This window comes from Protopterus annectens, chromosome 6.part1, assembly GCF_019279795.1.
Source record: "Protopterus annectens isolate FY-2018-M chromosome 6.part1, PAN1.0, whole genome shotgun sequence".
NCBI classification, from domain to species: Eukaryota; Metazoa; Chordata; order Ceratodontiformes; family Protopteridae; genus Protopterus; species Protopterus annectens.
The window spans coordinates 413,599,322-413,616,158 of record NC_056738.1 but is presented as its reverse complement, the minus strand read 5'-3'; the positions used below and the strand labels follow the sequence as shown (position 1 = coordinate 413,616,158).

The window sequence follows — 16,837 nt, the reverse complement described above, 5'->3', positions numbered from 1 at the left end:
CTACTTTTAGTATGTGGCCGAGTCGGAACTGATGCTCGGTTCCGAACCCAACCATCAAGAATGAAGGCGAGATTATGGACAGCAAACATGGAACATTATGGTGAGTACATAACTTCTTTTTTTCTGCAATATCCATGTTTATGGGGAAATGATTAAATGAAATACTTGAGTATGGGTTAAAAAGGCTTCTGTTATGGCAGCTAAGGATATATGTAAATAGACTAAAAGATAATACAGAAAAACGAGAAACTGAATGCTGTGTTTTTTGGGTATGGATAGCAATATACAAGCAATGAAAATGTTTTTAGTGCCTTTAGTTTTATACGTAGGTCAGCCATATTTTTATCGACCAGAGGAGAAGTTGTGAATAGCAATTAATAGAGTTAAATGATTTTGTCTTGAAGGAAAAGAAGGCAAGAGTCAATTGGATAAGTTGAACCTACCAGTACAGAAGGTAGTTTGGGATTACCTGATTTTGAAGGGGCATTTCAGAGCCCCTATTCATAGCAGAAGCAAAAAGCTATAATTTAAATTGGAAGGGGATTATGTTAAATGGCGGGAAACTCAAGGAATAAGGGGAGACTCTGATTTTAGATGCCGATCCTTAAGGAGAACAATGGTCAGAATATAATATTCATAAAGTAGCAGAAAGTATTCCAATAAATCAACAAGGGAATGGAGAAAGGAGATTCTGCCAATAAGGATTACTACAAGTACAGAGAATAGGCAGGAGTAGGCTGGAATTCACTGCAGAAAATGGGAAAAGGAAACAAGTTATTGGGTGCAAATAATTAAAGGGGAAAGGGTAATAAAGTAGGAAGAGGCCAAGAATTGCCTTCCCTATTCAGGATTAATATCAGAGTGTAGGTAAAGAGAAAGGAATAGGGGATCCAAAGTGAAAGACTAGCACTGCCAGAGTTTTTAGTAGACTATAGAACAGAAGCTGTAAAAAAGCAATAATTAGTAGAGAATATAAAATATTGTAGGATAACTGTAAGAATTAGAGGAGGTTAGAACGGATTGGGAAGAGAGATTGGATAAGCAATTCACAAAGAAACATTGGGAAAATATATGCATGGTTCCCAAATGTCAAATGTGGTCTAGAAGATTTAGGACTTTTGCCTGGAAGTGTTTCCATAGGTATTGTTGCAAGCCAAACAGACTCCAAATAATTTTTTCCTTGCATAGATTGCAGATGTTGGAGGTGTGATAGGAAATAAAGAAGTGACTGGACACATGTTTTCCGAGTGTAATGAGTTGGCACACTTTTTTTTTCTTTATAAATCCTTGAAGACTACTGTGCCAGAAATAATGAGTGAGCAATTTGGTGTAACTTAGGAATTTTTTTTTTTTAGTTGTAATACAGATTCAGAATTGCCTAGACATAGTAAGGCCTTGCCGAGTGTAATTCTGGTGGCTGCCAAAAAAGCAGTAACTAGAAAATGGAAATCAACATCTAAACCTACAGTACTATAACTATTGAATATAGTAATGGTGATAAAAGAACTGGAAGTAGGATCTTTTGAAAAGGGTAGGAGCAAATTGCATAGGAAAAAGAAATTGTGGCCACAGTACATGCAGAAGAATGAATTGGAGGAGGAGCAAGTTTTATGGGAAGGAAAAGAATTGTATGCTGTTTAATTGACAATGGCTGGATGGAAGATTATGTGTGTTGTATGTTTACAACTGAAAATGTCAGTAGATTTTCATTTATATAAAAGTGTGATTGCCTGTGTCATTAGTGATAATTCAATAAAGATTTTTTTCTTAAAACCAGTTTTTAATCTTCCCTACTACAGCCTGAAATAACATTATTGATAGCTCTCTCCAGTGCAGTGTTTTGAACTTGCTTCAGTATATTTAATACTTCTGCATAATCTGACCTCTGCTTGATTCGTAGGTCATTGAGATCTGATGGAGCTTGCAGCAAGCACGTGAAAGCACTGCTAGGTTAAAAAAGTCTACAAACAGGCACTGTTTAAATTGTTGTTTTGGCAGTTTAAAAGTAGTGTAGATACTAAGACCTATTCACTAAAAAGAAAAATTTGAAAATGAAAATAAAGAGCCCCATACAAGCGGGTATCATAAAACTTTGATAGAAAGGACCACAAGCAAGTGTGAGCACCATGAAAATGAGCTCCTATCTGCATAACATCAGAAATTATGGTGAATGTGTTTAAAGTTGAAAAATATATTCAAGATGCAGTAACCTGAAACAAACACCTGATTATAGGGTCAAATGGCAAGTCATTTGTTAAAGCAACATAGTAATATTTGTTGACCACAAAAAATGTCTGTAAACCATTTTGTAAAATTCTTTTTGGTAGCCACACATGTAAAATTGATCTTTATACATTAAAAAAAGACAGATTATAACAAAGTTTAGCAACACAAGATTTCCAAGGGTTGTACACATGAACTTGCCAAGCACTACTTATGAATATCCCTATGCAAATGAGGACGGGTCTAACATCCTACCAGATGTCTATATTCTGACAAAAGAAAGGCCCATCAGGTGGAGCTAGATTGTCCCTCGGTGTACCACACCCCCATTTGTAACAGTATTTATAGTAGCAATGTGATCAGAAAACATTTGGTTATAAGAACAGGATCTCAAGAAGTCTACAAGTACAAAAGTGCTTATTGAACTAAAACCCTTGAAAGGAATGTTCTGCAGTCTGTTACTATTGAAGGATGAGGCTTTGGAACTTTTTTTTCCAAGAAACCATTTAGTTGAAGGGGTTGCTCCTAAATAGAGTTTTTTACAATCCTCTGTTGGAATTGGTGTTTCAGAAATGGGTCACCCTAGCTCTTTGGCATGACAACTTCCAGTTTATTTTTTTGGCTTCTGTAGTAGTTCCCATTCTTGCTTTTGATGTTGTGGAAGTTGTCTTGATATGTTGCAGTCTACTGGAAAACCTTGCAGTATACACATTTTTAAGACACCTTTATCAAATTAGCAGCTGTGGCCTAGGCAAACTTTGGTTTACATAAAAGTAAACAAACCATACTAACAAGTTCACATTTATAAACTTTACACATCACATATATTCTCCTGTACAATATAGTCAATCCAACATGAGCTAAATTGTTCAATTCCTGCATTCTCTTAAACCTCATTCCTCCTCCAAAACATTTTTCTGCATGTATCGTTTAACAATTTCCATTTTATGTAATTTACACTTACCGTTTTCTAAAGATCATACTACTTGTTCTTTATCTATGTTACAATATTCGCTACTTTAACTACGGTTGGCTTAGACTTCATTTCCATTTCTAGTAATTGCTGTGTTTTTTTTTTTTTTTTTTTTAATCGCCGCCAGAACTAAACTTAACAAGGCCTTACCACGTCTAGGCAGTTCATATCCTGTATCCCAACTCAAAAAAAAAAAAGATTCCTTAGTTTCACTCTCTTGCTTACCCAGTGTTTTTCATAGAGTACTCTGTAGGGAAATGTTAAGTTCTACCAACTCATTACATTGTGGAAACATATGCCCTCAGCTACCTCTTTCTTCCCCATCACACCACCACCATTTGCCATCTATTTGAGGAACATTTTTAGTCTCTGCTTGGGGTATAAAAGTACCTATGCAAACACTTCCAAGCAAAGCTGCTAGATCTTCTAGAATTTGCTGCATATTTGGAAGTCATAAATATGTCCTTCCATTGGCTTTTTGTGAATTCCTTCGCTAATCTCTCTTTCCAGTCTTTTGTGACCTCTGATTTCTGTAGTTATCATGAAATATTACTAATTATCCCTTTTGTAGTAGCAGCACCTTCTATTCTAGACTGAATTAAAAATTCAACCTGCAGGTCTTTCACTTAGGATTTCCCTACCCCTTTCTGTGTAGTGATATCAGTGATGCAGTCCAAATGAATTCTAGCCCCTTCCTGCCTATTCTCTGTACCCCTAGTACGTCTGTATTGGCATAATCTCCTTTCCAAGTTGATTCTTTTCCTGTTCCCCTCCCAAATAAAATCCTTCAACTGTTTATTAAAATTACTATTTGTAACTTCTTCTCTGGTTGATAAAAATATGTCTGACCTATGTATAAAAGTTAAGGACCTAAAAACATTTTTACTGCTTGTATCTTGCTGTCCGTATCCTTTAGGCAAGAGCTTCCAGTTTCTCAGTTTTTATATTATCGTTGTCTCTTCCACATATCCTTTTAAACCCATACTCCTAAATGCTTCATTTTATCATGTCCTGATTTAAATATGGGTATTACAGAAAAAAATTCATGTGTGGGTGCATAGTTGATAGCTATTGCCATTGTTTTATCTCCATTAATTTTATACCCCCCCCCACCCAAATAAATCTTGGAATGGTCTCAGAATGTCCACAACTCTGAGATGTCCTTTTCTGGTTTTATCAGGTGCAACATAATATTGTCTGCAAATAAAGCCAACTTTTCTCGATTACCATACCAATTATTTTCTTGCATTTCTTTCTCCCTTATTTTTTTGCCAATGGTTCTAAATGTAACACAAATAAAGGAGAAAGAGACCACCTCAGCCTGGTTCCTCAGTTCAGACACAACGTGTCAGAGGAAGAAACCCTCCCACTTTGATTTTTGCCTCCCTTCCTTCATATATTCTCATACTTAACCTTATTGTATCAAGGAATGCAGATGCTGCCATTGCCCTACTCATAAAATCCCAGCTTTTTGTGTCTATTGCTTTCTTTGTATCATGACCCATCAAGAGCAGTGGTATTTTCTTGTATTCTGCTTCCCTCAGGAATCATTGTCCTGTTAATTTTGTCAAATTTCTGCAACCCCTCCACAAAACCACATTGCTCCATATTGGTCAGGTTTGGCAACACATTTATTCTGTTTGCCATTATAGATATAAACACTTTGTAATCATGGTTTAAAATAGAAATAGGTCTATACAAAGTTGGAAATTATGGGTCTTTACCATTTTAGGTATTACAGCACCCCAGCGTTTTTTTTTTTTTTTTTTATGGTATTTTGTTGCTTCCTCTCCTTTTAAAATACTGTTAAACAAAACCTTCTGGATCTTTATCACTTTCTTTCTTCCTAGTTTCCAAACTTCCACTAGAATGCTGTCTTTTCTTGGAGACTATCCTGCAGATTGGTTATACCATTGTTTTTTTATTTCATCTCCTCCTGTCTCAACTGTTAATTGTTGAGACTTCTCTACCTGTAACCTTGGCATGAAGTCTTCCATATGTATTTTTCCATTTATACTTTTTCTTGATTTCCCAATTTCTCTGGTTTATACAAATTTTCATAAAATTTCCAAAATATATCTAATAATCTCTACAGGACCTCTGGTTATTTTTCTTTGCTTCCTAAGTTTGGCAACAATCCTTTCTAGTTTGTGTTGCCTAAGTTGTTGTGCTAGAAGTTTGTGTGCTTTGAAGTTATCAAAAACAGTTGCTTAATATTCAGGTGTTCCCTTATTTTCTCTTTAGCACTCTGAAGTTGTGCCTCTTATTCCAGGAAATTCCCTTTATTCAGCAATAGATCAATCTTTGTCAACTCCTATAAATAATTTTTGTTACTTAATTATATCTTTTTTTTATTTCTACTGTTTTTAAACTCCACTTTCATTTTATCCCCCTCACTGGCTTTGGAGGAACTTTCTATATTTAAGAGTTCCCAAATAAATTCCTGTCTTAACAGGTTGATGGGGAAACACCAGTGTCTTATCTTTACTTCATTACCCTGCATTTTTATCTTTGTAATTATTGGTGCATGATTCAAAATAGGTATTAAATGTGTATTGTGTATTAAAGCTCTGAATTAAATATACATGACCCTGTGAAATATATTTTGTGTCTAGTCTAGCCCAGTTATTGTACTTTAGGGGATAATATGTCAATTCCGAGTTCCTACTGCTGAAGTCATGTCTTCAGAAGTCTGTCTTGTTTTAAGTTCCCCTCCTAGGCCCCCCAGATACATCCTCATTGATAAAAAATAAATTCAGTCCCACCTGTAAGTAATCAGTGCTGAAAGCTGATTACTTCTCCCAAAATGTTCTTAAGTTCCATAATAGCTGTTTTAGGTGGAATATAAATACATGACCGCGTAATCCTCATCACTTGCTAGCAGCCCCTTACTACTACAGATCTACTGTTATCTTTTTTCCCCCTCTTCTATCATTATTGGAGCTTCTCCAGCATTTGATAGCAATACTGCTTTTTTCCTTCTTCCCAGATATTCTGCTGAATATCTATCCTGAAATTTTTTATCAAATTCACATGCTCATTTCCTTCCATATGTCTCCTGTAGCATTGTTATTTGTACTCTGCGTTTCTTAATATAATTAAATGTTGTTTCTTTTTTGTCAATACCTGTGAGAGCATTTACTTTTCAGGATAATATGGAAAGTGTTGCTGTTAGTCATTATTCCTATCTATTGTATATGTGACAGCTTTTTATACTATCTTTCTCCAGCTTTTGTGATGATGCCCCTATTAACGTTTGGCAGGTTGATCCTTTAGACACTTTTTTTTCTCATCTCAATTGGACATATGTCAACTTTAACAAGACTATTTATTTTAATGAAAACCCTCAAAAATACCAACAACACCCCATAACTTGTTATCTTAATTTACACACACACCCACACACACACACACACACACACACACACAATGTACATCTTCAAATAATGAACTTTTCCTTTTCTAATGGGAACAACTGTCCCAAGTAGACAGCTGCAGACACCGTACTTATCTAACCTGAAGCTGAGGTTATTTAAGCTAAGACATATGGTACTGCCTGTGCTCTTACTTACATTGATTGGTGCCCTTTCTTTATCTTTATTCCCCTTCCTGATGTGAAAAACAACTTGTTTAATTTCAGAAAACATTAACTTTTTAGCATTGAAGAAACCAGTGTTTTTTTTTTTTTTTTTTTTATTGCCCTATAATCAGCTTGTCTTCATGGAAATGTAACAAAAATGTAGCCATCAGCTGCAGGCCTCTGAAGACTTGCTGAAACAATTATTGCTGAAGGAAAACATTTCCTTGCATTCCATGTTCTCTTGTTTCCACTTCAGAATTAATAGGTTGAGAAAGGTCTTAAGAAATTCAGCTTTGCCAAAAGTAATAGAAAACGGTTCAGCTCTACATACATTATGATCTGTGTACGTTTGCACCCAATTTCTCACTTCAACAACCCAAAATTATAGCCCATTAACATAAACATGCTTTTTTGTCTGTATTTTCCTTTTTGCATTGTAGTCCCTAACTAAAAAAGAAAAAAAAATCTGTTTACTTTAGCATTTTTATCACTCAACAGTAACTAAAATGTTTTGCTATGAACATGCTGTTTATATCCTGAAAAGTTTTATATACAGAAATGCTGTTAAGAACATTGTTTTGCTTTACCTTTTTCCTTCCCCTTCCCTTCCCAGTGTTAATGACATGAAATGAGGCAAATGCCTTTCAGTTCCTCACAAGTTTAACAGAGTCAACAAAAGTCCATTCTTTTCCCTTTTTTTTGTATAGCTTTATTTCACAAAAGTGATTGATTTCCTTGTAATCTCACATTTATTCACTAATTTCCATGCTGCTGGCCGTTATCCTGTTCATCTCCCAACTGCAGTCTCTGCTTCAATTCCAAGGTACTTCTCATTCTAACAGTCAACTCTTGTGCTTTCCTCTTTCACCCAAGCATTTTCCTTCAGAGCATTGGAATAGGTTTCACTGGCAAAGTTTCTCCAAGTGCTTTATTGTCAGAAGAATGAGAAGCAGGGCCACCTTCTGCTTGATGGCTCACTTTTGGTTCAACACATTTTGTATTTCCTCTTTAGCCTGTTCTGCATAAAAAATGACTGGTCCTCCAGGTAAGAGTATTCTGAAGACGGCTGGATACAGTAGCTAGCTTGAATATCACAACTGCCTCTTGACCCCTGATATTTTGAATACATTTTTTTCTTATGCCTGGTGTACAGTGAATGATCATTTTCCACAAATTTATTGTTGTCTCCCACGTTTAATACTTTGCCCTTCTGCCACAGTTTAGTCAGGATCAAGTCTTTCTACTTTTAGGATTGCATCTTTACTAATGCAGGTTTTAGCTGCTTTTTCATGGCCAGGTTTGGAGCATACATATGATGTGTCCTTTAATTTACATAGCCTTCTGTGGAATACCAGTTCAGTTGCTTGTTTGTGCCTTCATAAAATTAATGCAGTTTGTTTCTTTTAGTTTCTCTGGTACAGCAGAAAACCTCAGGTTTTCCCTATATGTTTTGTCATCTAATTCTACATTTTTTGAAACCTGTCTTCTTGACCAGTCTCCTACTCAGCTAACATTTTCTTCACTTTGACCTCTGATTTTTTGAGTTTTATCAGCTCATCTGAATATCTGTTTAAAACTTCTTCCGTTTTTCCAGCCTTTTTATTATTAGAGTTGATGTACTCCTGGGTGTTTGATTTAGTTTAATCAGTTCTTTGAGCACACTGACTTTTTTCCTCTAGATTACTGGAAGCCATGTCTTACACTAAAGCTGGAGTTTGAACTGCTTTTTGCTAAATACAGGATTTTTTTTCAGTCCGTGTTTTTTCTTGGCATTTTCTAATTGAGTTTCTTTCAGGCTTTCTTTGTTCTTTGCTGGCATCCAGGCAAGGTACTTACTACTCAGTAACTGAATGTACTAAAAGTGACAGAGTTCCTGGCTGTTGTCCTTCAGTTTCTTTTTTTATTTTTCACACTAGGACAACTGAAGGTGGTTATTCTGCAGCCATCTTGGAATGTGCAGTATGCACATTTGAGCCACCAAATGGAAAATAATTTTCTGTTTGGCTGAAGTATCCCCTTCATCGAGCCTATATTTGCAAGTTTGTGTCACTTGTATCAGGAGTGTGTTCATTGTGGGCATCATTTATTCCTTGGATGTAGTGTTTGTTTCACCATGTACTTTGAAAAACAAGTCTCAGCTGTTAATAACCCATTTACAATGCCATATTCTTGTTTTCTTCTTTTGCTGATTAGTGTGCATGTAGTATCGTAGTGATGCAACCTGAAAACAAATTTATTACTAGCGAAAGATTAAGACATGAACTAATCACCTCAAGAACACCTTTTTATCTCACTGATGATAGCAGTTTCAGAGATCATTTGATGGGGCTGTGTACTCAGTTCTGTATTCTTTAATATTATTTTCCTTAGTTTGCTTTTTCCACCTTTGCCCATCACCCATAAAACTCCCTTGGACTTGGACCCTTTAGTTCTGTAATGATAGTGATCTCTGTTCCTGCAAGTCCAATACGGAAAGATCTGTTCATTCGGACTGTCACACAAGCAGTTGTACAAGTTTCCTGCTACCTTGCCAGCATCCTGGCAGTGAATGCATTTTTGATATCTTGAATATTCTGTGTCACAGCACCTCTGATACTCCTGCATACCCACAAAAGAGGCAACCACCATAACCAGTGGGTTGATGAGTTGAATGCCTGTTCCCAAGCTGCATTTACATACCAGTTTCTCATGCTGGGAAACCAGTGCAATGCAGTACATGGCCAACTCTTCTCAGCCCTCCCCTGCCATCACCTTCAAGCTTCTGAGCTGCTTATTGAACTTTGGTGACTTGAATGTAGTCATGGCTTTGTCCGTATATGCCAATGGCACTGACTTCTGCTTTATCATGTTTTGTATCAGTCTGCAGTCTTGACTCTTTCTCCAAAGTCTTCATGATGCAAGTTCACATTACAAGATTACAGGGACCACCTCAGATACTGCTTGGATTTCTGAAAACTTAGAGAAGGTAGAGGTAATTGTTTGCACCCTTTTTGCCATATCTGAGCTGAAACATCTCTACTGAAAGGTGAGTGGTGTCTTGGTTAGCAGTCAGCAGTCAACCTATCTGTGGTCTTATAAATTACCTCTCAGAAGTAGCTAATAGTTGGCATTGGAGATTGGACTGTTCCTGCTGTTAAAGACATTTCTGGGATGCCTTCTTGGATTTGGACTCAAGTATTGAGGGTAAGCTTGATAGAAATGGACTTTCTCATTTTTTGGTGGACCTCCTGACCCAGTAATTATTGTAATTGTGTTTTGGAATTGCACTGTTTTTTAGGGAAGGGAGCAACTCTAGGAAATTGAATTTTAGTGAATATGCCTTAGCCATTTAGGACTGCACCCCTATTGTTAAGCAGCTATGCTTTACAGAGTCTGTCCTTCTCCAGTTCAGAAAAATGCATGTGTCATCATCTGGCTGCACTCATCTTTATATTCTTGTGTGACTGAAGCTTTAAAGACTCATTTGGAGTTTTTTTTACACCTTTGAGAAGAGAGTTGGGAGAAAATCTTTACTGTAGATTGAGTTTGTCAGTTTTCCTTCTAGCACTTACAAGTTTAGCTTTATGGAAATCCATCCATGTTGGTAAAATTAGTTATTATAGTACTCTGAGTTGTGTGCTGTTTTAATGTCATTTTCTAGTCTGAAGTCTGGGAGGAGCAAGACAGTTTCAGTCCAAAGTTGGGAGCATGTTTGGAATTGAATTTGTGTTATGGGGGTTAAACCCAAGACTTAAATGGTACTTATTTGTTTTGTTTTAGGCTTTATTAAAGTACTCTTGTACATGGCTTTCATGACCATCATGATTAAACTTCACACGTTCCCATTGTTTGCAATTCGGCCCATGTATCTGGCCATGAGGTAAGAATTCTTTTTAACAGATTTTAATAGCTTAAGTTCAGTGCACCAAAGAATGATAAAGGCTTGAAGGAGAGTTTATCTGAACATGCTTACTTGTTTTGAAGGATGAATTTTGGCATCTGAAACTCATAGATTCTAGATGTCCTGGGGAAAAGGAGTAGGTTTGTTGGTTTAACAGAAAAATTTTAAGTTTGCATATACCTTTGAGTTGTAGCACAGTATGCAGTTTTTAACAGTAAACAGTTCAAATTGTAGAATCCAAACTTGCAGCTTCTTAAATATTGGAGCACACAGTAAAGTGTTCTTTACCTTATTTTATTGTATTTTTTGTTTGTGTTTTGCTTTCCCAAGCCCTCACTCAGTGGCTTCAGTACCACCACCCAGTTGGCCTATTTCAGTCTGGGGGAATACAGCATTCCTAAGTTGAGAGTGAGCCTTATGGCCCATTCATTCTTCCTTAAGAGTCCTGATTGGCCCTCTTCTCTACATACAGTTGAGTGGTAAGGAACGTCTAGCTTTTCTGGGTGGCAGCCTGCCTTCTCCATTTGGGAGCACCCTCCTTGGCAGTTCCTGTGAAGTTCCACCATTCCTGTCTACTAAGGGGGGGGGGGTACAGAGTTCATCCTGGCTACCAGTACAAATATACCATTATATTGTGAACTTAACAGGGTTAAAACTCCATTAGATAGCACCTAATGCTCATCCTTGTGGCAAACCACTATTCAGACTTGGTTCACCTACACAGTAGTCTAGACTTAAACCCTCTTTGCTGTGGAGATAGCTAAGGTATTCTTTATTTTTACAAACACAGAGCATGTAACTTGGTGTCATGCTTCCTAAGCTTTGTTTTTAATATATATTTTGTGTGTGTGTGTGTGTGTGTGTGTGTGTGTGTGTGTGTGTGTGTGTGTGTGTGTGTGTGTGTGTGTGTGTGTGTGTGTGTAAACATATAATGTGTGTATATAGATAGATATAATACACAGACGTGTATATACATACGAAACATTTTTTGTATAGAACTTATACATATTAGGACCCTCATCCAGGTAACTTTTGTTGCACAACTAAATTATATGAATGCAGTTATATTTTATTGGTATAGGAATGTCATATTTTAGCTGAGTACCATGTTTTAACTTGTTTTTCATCTTGTGATCTGATGTTCCTTTGTATTTCAGTTTGTCTATGAAGGTTTACCTTCTGAAAACTAATAATGTTTATCTGTAGTATTTTTGTTTTACATGTTTCATTTCTCCTAGTCACTTACCTGTGCTAGTAATAGTTATATTCTGCATGATTATGTGTCTGTGTCCCACAGTGTTTGCAGATGGCATAATTCTTTTGCAGACTAAGCAGTCTTCTGCAGACATTCAGAATGCATTTTAGAAGACTTCCTGAAAAATATGAAGCAGTTTATTCAACTGCTGCTTTTGATCAACAGTAGACAGACTTTGTAACATATTTCACACTGGGGAATGCTCATCATTGTTGTACATATGTATCTCCCCTTCATCACCCAGACTTAGTGTTTTGCTTTGCTTTTCAGTTTTCTTCAGTCTTATGCACTAACCACACTGAAATTTTCTTCAGAAGTATTCTTTAACAACTTTAGTGCACCTGTGTAGGCAGTATATTACTAACCACCTCGCGTGAGGACTTTTATAAGTAGTCTTGTATTGATTCTTGGAGAACAGGTTCATGTACCCAAAGGATTCCCTAAATGGAACAAACTTCCCATGCATGTTGAACAGTATAGCACTTTGGCCTCTATTTGAAGTTAAATCTTTGACTGGATGAGTTCTGAACCTTTCTTTCCAAGATTGAATATGTTCCTCCTTTTCATGCCCTGAGCTCCTCAAAAAAACTTTAAAATCATTCAAGCCAAATGGATGTGTAGATTTAAGTCCCTATGCAGGACTATATTGGTTTTTGTTTTAAAAAGCTATGATTCAAGCATTTTCATGGTGACCGTCATCTTTGCTCATTGGGTCTGAGGCCATTATTGTTAGGGAACTGCATATCCTTAATCTAAAGGATCAGGTTGTAAGTAAAGACTAACAGTCACATTCAGATGGATGAGATTTGAAACCTGTCACTGCAGCCAATGTGAATGACCACTAGGGCTATAGTCCCTTAGTTCTCACCACTGGTGCCAAACAGATTAATATTGATGCTCAATGTTTATACTTTAATCACTAGGCAAGTTTATAAATGCAGCCATGGCCACAGGAGAATGAATGAAATATGCAGAGCTGCACTTTTTGTAGCCTTCACTATCTATATCCAAGAGTAGGCTTCACCTTTTTCCCCTGGTAGACCGCAAAAGCTAGAGGAAGATGAGAAATAGGTAACTAGGAAACATGTTTTTTGGGAGTGTGGTGAGTTGGCAGATTTTAAAAATTTCCTACAGATAACTTTTTTCAGAAATGTTGAGTGAGCAAATTGTTGAAACTAAAAAAATAATTATTGTTTTAATATTTATTAAATCACAAGTAATACAGTGACAGGTACACATGAATTAACATAAAAGAAAAAATAGAAACATTTTTTTCATACAGTTATAAACATTTCTTTAAACTGTCATTCACTAAATTACATAAACTGATTCCTTTCTTCCCTTAAATTTACTCCTCTTTTGAACTTCATTCTGTATGTATTGTTCCTGCAAATTCCATTTATATCTATGTAATTTGCTTTTTCCTTTTTTTCTAAGGATCCCACTTCCAGTTATTTTTATCTCCTTTACAATATTCACTGTTACATTTACTGTTTGTTTATATTTTGATTTCCTTTTTCTAGTAATTGAATTTTGGGAAGACAATAGCTTTAAACATAGTAAAGCCTTACTATGACTGGGCAGTTCCGATGTTGTTTCTTGGCTCATAATTTTTTTTTTTTTTGCCAAGGAAGTACGACTTTTGAGTAGGACACAGGATCTGAATTGGCCAGAATGCAGTAATTACCTACGAATTTTAGTGTTATTGGGTGGCAAAAAAGCAATTGCTTCCCCCTCCTGAGTAGAGTAGCTAGGGTAAGATGAAAAGGGGTAGTTACCCCAGATTGCATAGTGTCATTTTGCACGATTGGGTATGTTGTTTTTTAAATACCAGTATTGCATCTGTTGCCAAAGCTGAGCTTTAGCGCTCCTTGTGGTCTGACTGTACGAACTGCTTGCTACAAATGTAACAAGTAGTTTGTTATAGTTTAAAAGGGAGAAAAAATAATTTAAAGAACAAATTGGAGCGCTATAGCACTCTATGGCTTGTTTAAACTTGTATCATCTACTTGGCACAAATATAGCAAGTTTTTGCTACAGTTTAAAAGGGGGTGGGGTTTGCTTTTTCTTTAAAAAAAAAAAAAAAAACTTGAGAGCTGTAGTGCTCCATGATGTCTACATATCTATTAGGCAACCGTTTGCTACAGTTTAAGGTAGGTGGCACAACTAATTGTTAGTCGACTGAATTGTCATGGGAATAGTTGCAGTATTAGTATTCCACCCATTGTTTTGACATTTTCTTTAATAAACTGGTATTTTGTCTTTCAGTTTTTGAGGTCCTTACATAAGTTGTTTTAGGTAGCTGGGGTAATTTCAGAGAGAACCTCTTTTGCAACTACAATGTTGAATGACAGCCTACTCAATTATGGAAGGAGGGGCAGGGTTGGGGTGCAGAAATAGGACCGGTCTCCTGCATTTCAGAAGCACCAGGTAATATTGCAGACTTTTTTGTTTTAGCAGGTTATGCCTTTGACAGCCCCCCCCCCCATCTAGGCTTCCTTGCAAGATTTCTATAATTTGTCTCGGGATTTCTTGGATTTTTCTAAAATGCAGACAACCAACCACTGAGACCTCTGTGTCAAAAGGATTCTTTGTTAAAACAAGAGAGGTTTCTCCCCAGAGAAACTGACACCTCAAAGAGTCTGAGATAAAAGAATTGTCTTGCTAACAAATAGTCTGACACAAAGGAGGCCTTCTCTTCAACTTCACTACCTGAGGATGTCTCATTTGGCAGTGATGATCACAGGATAGAGACGTCCAAATGACGAGCAAGAGTTCTCTCAGGGAGAGATGTGATTTAGACATTTTGTGGGCCTTCCAGAACCAAGATCTCTGGCTAGTCTTCCAGTTCTAGAAGTCCTAGATGATGCATTTTAGAGTGCCTTTTTTGTTTTTGCAGCTTGATTCCAAGAAGGCAAGGTTCTGTTGCAGCCATTTTGCCAGCTTAAGTCCATTTCCTGCAAGAGTGTTCCTTAGAGTCTTCGGATATATGGCTTCTTGTGTAGTGAGGCCCCTACCCCAACAAGAGTTCATGTAAGAAAACAGCAGTGGTGTCTGAAAAGCACTTGGTGCCTGACATATTTTTCTAATGTGGTATAAATTTGGCAGACTAGTTGGTGTACAGCTACAATAAGAGACCACTGATGAATTTGGTGGTTCACAATATGAATAATGTTGGGATGATGACTTGTGGGAGAGATGTAATATTTGTAAACATGCATCTCCTTTGCATCAGATTATTAATGAAAATGTAATATTAGGGGTTGTTTATGGAGTAATGATTGGCATATGTTTTATTTTGTGCTGATGAGAGAACTGGCTGTAAGAACATGTTGAGTAATAAGCTTCAAAAAGCTTAAAAATCTGTTAACTCAGAATTTTATCCTGCATGCAGGAAATAGGTCATCCTGCATGCAGGAAATATGTCTAATTTTAAATTTACTATTTTAGAACGGGTTGTATGTGATGAAAGGAAATTCTTTTTAAGATAAAAATAAGTGATGTATCTTTTGAAATTTGGTCCCACACAGCTTTGGGACTTAAGAGCTTGCATGGAAATTTGTTCCAAAATGATTGGTTTATTTATTGTTGTGCTGTTTAGTATGTGTTATGTGCCTGTGTCTGTACTACCTAGAAGACCTGGTGCTTGAGGTATCAGAAGTTGTTTATGATTAATATTTTACATAGTGCTAGTATGTCCAGTCTTTTCAGTGCTCCATCCCACTGTTACATTGCGTAAAGAAAAAACTCTCCTGTTAGACAGGAAAAGTTTCTCTAAACATGGTGGTACCCTTCAGGCTGAACCCCAGTATAGAAACTACTGAATTTTTTGAGAAGGGTTTCTGACAGGAATTTAGTGTGCTGCTTATGCATCACTATGTTACAGGAACTGTGCAGTGAGGGTTAAGTGTGCTCCTTGTGAAAAACATTTGACAATTTGCTTTTCATTAATTCATTCCAGCTAAGCTTACTTCATCTGAAGCATTCTCCTTGGACACAGCTTGTATACTTACTCCACTCCTGTTGGTCTACAAACCCCCCCACCCCGCCCCGCTGTAACTAGAAAGAAAATGCAACTTACCAAAGAGCCCTTGCAAACTCTGTGGACTCGGTCAATGCTTCACCTCATGGTGGGTGGCTCTGCAGTGGCTGTTGGTCATTCCTCAGACTATTCACTTACCTCTTTGGCTTCCTGTAGTCCTTCAGCCACATGTCTTCGGCTGTTCCACTGCCTGCACCGTGGTAAAACCATCTCTTCTGGCTCAGCGAGACAAGACCATGGGTTGCTGCTAGATGTAGCTTTGGAAAGGGACCTCTTGATAGGGCAGACGTAACAATTCAGAGGTGGTCATCAGCTGTACCTGTAAAGGAAAAACAAAAGACTAAATATTGTTCATCTGAAGTCATGGTGTGTGTTAGCAAACATAATTGTCGTGTCTTAGCTAAGAAGTTGTTACAGGCTGTTAATCCTGGTACTTGGAAATCTTTATCTAAAAAAGAAGTCAGCAGAAGTGTTCCTGAGGAAGACTTCAGAGGATTCTGACAGGGATAGGGCTGCTTCTATTATAGATTCCCAAGCTCAGTTCTCCGATTTGGAGGAAACTTGGTCCTCGCAACCTCCTTTGGAGGAATACTACTAAAAACTCCTGATGTCCACCACGGCAGTAAAACTTAATAGTAAAATCAAAACTTTAATGAAAAGAATATAACATAAAATTAGCAGTCCTCAGTCTTCCGATAAACGCTTTCGGCAATTAAGCCTTCCTCAGATCGTATAAAAAGGACTGTTCAGCTTTTGTATACATTAACCTAGCCAAAAAGGTATTCGAAGAGACAAAAGACAATCCATGATACAGGCTCAAAACTCAGTTAGATACAGCCCAAGGAAATTTTGGCAAGAAGTCAACCTCACTGGATACAACTTAC

At 37.0% G+C, this 16,837-nt stretch overlaps 1 protein-coding gene across 3 annotated transcripts in view; it reads left to right on the top strand.

Annotated features, from left to right (window-relative positions):
• The window catches only part of SYVN1 (synoviolin 1), a 1,102,750-nt gene that overhangs the window by 626,928 nt on the left and 458,985 nt on the right, over positions 1-16,837 (top strand). For all 3 annotated transcript variants that reach the window (XM_044075840.1, XM_044075842.1, XM_044075841.1), the window contains exon 8: positions 10,536-10,635. In XM_044075840.1, coding sequence (XP_043931775.1) covers positions 10,536-10,635 — 100 coding nt within the window. The remainder of the gene's footprint in view (positions 1-10,535; positions 10,636-16,837) is intronic.